General features: G+C 43.2%; 1 protein-coding gene across 1 annotated transcript; it reads left to right on the top strand.

The window, feature by feature from the left end:
* The first annotated feature begins 375 nt into the window (after positions 1-375).
* Positions 376-4,398, top strand: LOC108053520 (innexin inx6). The gene is made up of 2 exons (XM_044461262.1): positions 376-1,047; positions 3,643-4,398. The coding sequence occupies exons 1-2, from the start codon at positions 376-378 to the stop codon at positions 4,396-4,398; spliced, it is 1,428 nt and encodes a 475-aa protein (XP_044317197.1).
* Positions 4,399-4,630: the final 232 nt, after the last annotated feature.

A 4,630-nucleotide genomic window follows, 5' to 3' on the forward strand; every position in this document is an offset into this window, starting at 1 on the left:
TATATTGATGGAGTGAATCAACAATTTATGAACTTTAAAATTAGCTAGCAAAGGTATATTGTGTCTCTGGTTTATATATATTTGGTTATTTTACACTAGTAACTTAAACATCATATACATTATGCTGGGGTTACAAAAATTCATTTTAAAAAGAAAATGTTAGGTTCACAGTTGAAAATGGTACAATTAATATCCCTGTTTCGAGTCCAGGCTGATAATTTTCTTAATCGAGGGTGTGGCAACTCTAAGTCATGACGTAGAATGGCAAAAGAGGCATACTGTCACACGAAAACCCGGACAGCCAAAAATAATCGAGCCCAAGCAAGCTCTAGCTTTATAGATCCCGAAACGAATCGAATCCCCAGGAAGTGAGCGATGTACGCAGCCGTGAAGCCCCTCTCCAATTACTTGCGCCTCAAGACGGTGCGCATATACGACCCGATTTTCACGCTGCACTCGAAGTGCACCATCGTTATCCTGCTGACGTGCACCTTCTTGCTGTCGGCGAAGCAGTACTTCGGGGAGCCGATCCTTTGCATCAGCTCCGAGAAGCACACGGAGTACGTGCAGTCCTACTGCTGGACCATGGGCACCTACATCCTGCCCGCCGAGGGCGAAAAGGGGAGCTCCAGCAGCTGGGACTTCGCCTTCTACTCGTCCTCGGCCGAGTCCTTCAACCTGAGCAGCCTTCGCGCCCTGGTGGCTCATAACGAGCAGTACGCCCGGGTCATCTCGATCGCCGAGGGCGTAGGGCCCGAAACGCGCGGCGTCACCAAGAGGCTGTATCTGCGCTACTACCAGTGGGTCTTCATGATTCTGCTCTTCCAGTCCCTGCTCTTTTACTTCCCCTCGTTTCTGTGGAAGGTGTGGGAGGGGCAGCGCATGGAGCAGCTGTGCTGCGAGGTCGGCGACGCCCTCATCCTAGAGGCCACCTACCATACCCGCCTCCAGATGCTCACCAAGTACTTCCGCGCCCACTTCGCCCCAATCCACTGCTGCTACTCGATCAAGTACGCCTTCTGCGAGCTGCTTAATCTCCTCATCAGCGTGAGTTAACAGTCTTTTAATGCGATTCACTCAGTACCAGTTGGACTGAGAATAAACAGGGCGGGGGACCAAATTTAACTGTTATTTATTATACCCGTTACTCGTAGAGTAAAAGGGTATATTGTATTCGTGCAAAAGTATGTAACAGCTAGAAGGAAGCGTTTCCGACCCTATAAAGTATATATATTCTTGATCAGGGTCACTAGCCGAGTCGATATAGCCATGTCCGTCTGTCCGTCTGTCTGTCCGTCTGTCTGTCCGTATGAACGCTGAGATCTCGGAAACTATAAAAGCTAGAAGATTGGCATTTTGCATGCAGATTCTAGGAGTTCCTACGCAGCGCAAGTTTGTTTCAAAAAGGTGCCACACCCCCTTTAACGCCCACAATCGCTTATATACGATTTTAAAAATTTAAATATTTCGGAAAAGTAAAACTGCAGTTTTATTGTGTTTATCAATACCTATCGAAATGTTGAAGAAATTTTTCAAATCGGACCATTCGTTAAAAAGTTATGCGTGATCAAAGTTTCTATCTCCATCTCCCTCGCACTCCCTTAACCTGAGTAACGGGTATCTGATAGTCGGGGCACCCGACTATAGCGTTCTCTCTTGTTTTTTTTTCTGGAAAGAAGATTTTTGATGTGAATAATTTTATCATTATTAGTTTAAGACTTTATTTTTCATTTAAACATGCAAAATAATTGTTATTTTTCGAATGCTAAACTTACTCTCTGTGTTGAATTTGAAACATTTAAAGTAAATTATGTTAAAAAGTAAAACTTACTCCTTACCCTTGCAACTATTACAAAAATTTAATATTCTGTATTTTGATCTTTATGTGTATAAGCTTAAAAATGAAGCTATGACGATTATCCGATAAATTGGCCGATTCTTCCAATAGCAGTTTCATGATATATTCGAAAATTTTTTATAAAATTAAACACGTAATACTATATCTCGACATATATATGTGTATGCTAAAGAACAACTATAGCTATAGTTTGTTTTCATTTATTTTTCGATTACTCTTTTGGGACCTGTATGATCTATTCTTTCGACCCGGATCGTATCGACTTAAATACTATCTGTAACAAAAAGAAGACTTTTGGAAAAGTTTCATCCAGATAGCTCCAAAAGGATGGACAGACGGACGGACAAACGAACTGACGGACAGACGAACGGACATGGCTAGATCGACTCTTCTAGTGGAGTTACATATACTTTATGCTGTTGGAAATGGTTCCTTCACTGCGTTGCAATCTTTTGACAAAAATGCAAGCGTATAATAAACAAGAAAGGAAAGCTAACTTCGGGCGGAGCCGAAGTTGATATACCCTTGCAGAATATTCTGTAAATTGCAATATTGGTTGGCCAAAAATAAAACCAATAAAAAATCGCAACTTCATAACTTTAAAAACACCAAAGTTATGGCATTTCCAATGGCAGCTATAGGATATAGTCGGCTGATCCTTATGAAATTTGGTAGGTCGAATTGATTGGCCAAAAATAAAACCCATAAAAAATCCTAACTTCCTAACTTTACAAACACCAAAGTTATGGCATTTCCGATTAACCAGTTATATCGCGGCTATAGGATATAGTAGGCCGATCCTTATGAAATTTGGTAGGTCGGATTGATTGGCCAAAAATAAAACCCATAGAAAATCCTAACTTCCTAACTTTAAAACAAGAGAGAACGCTATAGTCGGGTGCCCCGACGAGGGGGCGTGGTACCTTTTTGAAACAAACTTGCGCTGCGTAGGAACTCCTAGAATCTGCATGCAAAATGCCAATCTTCTAGCTTTTATAGTTTCCGAGATCTCAGCGTTCATACGAACGGACAGACAGACGGACAGACGGACATGGCTAGATCGACTCGGCTAGTGATCCTGAACAAGAATATATATACTTTATAGGGTCGGAAACGCTTCCTTCTAGCTGTTACATACTTTTGCACGAATACAATATACCCTTTTACTCTACGAGTAACGGGTATAAACACCAAAGTTATGGCATTTCCGGTCGTTCTGTTATATGACAACTATAAGATATAGTCGCATGATCCGGCTCGTTCCGACTTATATACTACCTGCAATAGAAAGACAACTTTTGGGAAAGTTTCAAGCAGATAGCTTTAAAACTGAGGAACTAGTTTGCGTAGAAACGGACAGACGGACGGACATGGCTAGATCGACTCTCCTGGTGATGCTGATCAAGAATATATATACTTTATAGGGTCGGAAATGTCTCCTTCACTGCCTTGCAAACGTTTGACTGAAATTATAATACCCTCTGCGAGGATATAAAAATAACCTTGCATTGTAGATATTCGGTGTGTGATTAAAATCAAAACTATTGAACCATTTCAACCCATGTCCCCAAGGGACATAAAGAAAAATCCGTGTTTTCGGGCTTAACTAACATTTATTACTCGCGATGATCCTTTATACAATAAATAGGGCAATGGAATTTGTGGTACTCTCACAGAATATTGCAAGATAGGTGGAAAGGCAATCAAATCAAATACTTTTATAATGACACTTGCTAAATATAAAGTCAACATTAAAATGTTAAAATCTTCCCCTCCCGATTTAGATTCTTAACTTCTGGCTGATGGACGTGGTGTTCAATGGGTTCTGGCACAAGTACATTCACGCCCTGGCCGCCATACCGGTGTACGATTGGAACCTGTGGAACCTTATGACGTCGCGTGTGTTTCCCAAGGTTGCCAAGTGCGAGATGTTTGTTTACGGGCCGAGCGGTACTCCGAATGTCCTGGACATCCTGTGCGTTCTGCCGCTAAACATTCTGAACGAGAAGATCTTCGCGGTGCTGTACGTGTGGTTCCTGTTCATCGCGATGCTGGCGGCCATCAATATCTGCTACCGGCTTCTGCTTTTCTGCTGCGCGGAGTTACGGCTCCAGCTGCTGCGCACCCACCTGCGCGGCATGCCCAAGGCGCATGTTCGCGAGGTCCTTGCCAATGCAGGATACGGAGATTGGTTTGTGCTCATGTGCGTAAGCATCAACGTAAATCCCACGCTCTTCCGGGAACTCCTCGAGCAGCTCTACGTCAAGCAAAGGCAGGCACGCTCTATGGACCCGTCCTTGGAGGTCAAACATCCTTCGCAACAACTGTCGCAGGAGCCATCGCACTCCCATCCTAAATTGGAAAGGAGTGCCAGCCGTAATTGCAGCATTGGGTTCGATCCAATGGCCGATCGGCACTCAATTCGCACAGTGAGCAGCCTTCGACTGGAGGCGATGCCCACGGCTCCGACTCTTAATTTAATGGCGCCCAACGACGAGATCATCAGCATGGATCGCTTCTACCACGAGAGCCAGGCCTAGGATCTGGTCTTGATCCATTCCCTTGGTGCCAATCCAAGACACTGTATCTAATTTCTATGATTGTCATATTCCATAAGGGACAAATAAATCAAATGATATTAAACAAAAGGCGATAACACGCTGAATAGTTCACTAACATATAAATTAACTACATATATGTATAACGACGAGATCATGAGGATGGATCGCTTTTACCACGAGTGCAGTCCTAGGAAGTGAACCTTTCAAAACA

This window comes from Drosophila rhopaloa, unplaced genomic scaffold (assembly GCF_018152115.1).
Source record: "Drosophila rhopaloa isolate 14029-0021.01 unplaced genomic scaffold, ASM1815211v1 contig_3, whole genome shotgun sequence".
Lineage (NCBI taxonomy): Eukaryota > Metazoa > Arthropoda > Insecta > Diptera > Drosophilidae > Drosophila > Drosophila rhopaloa.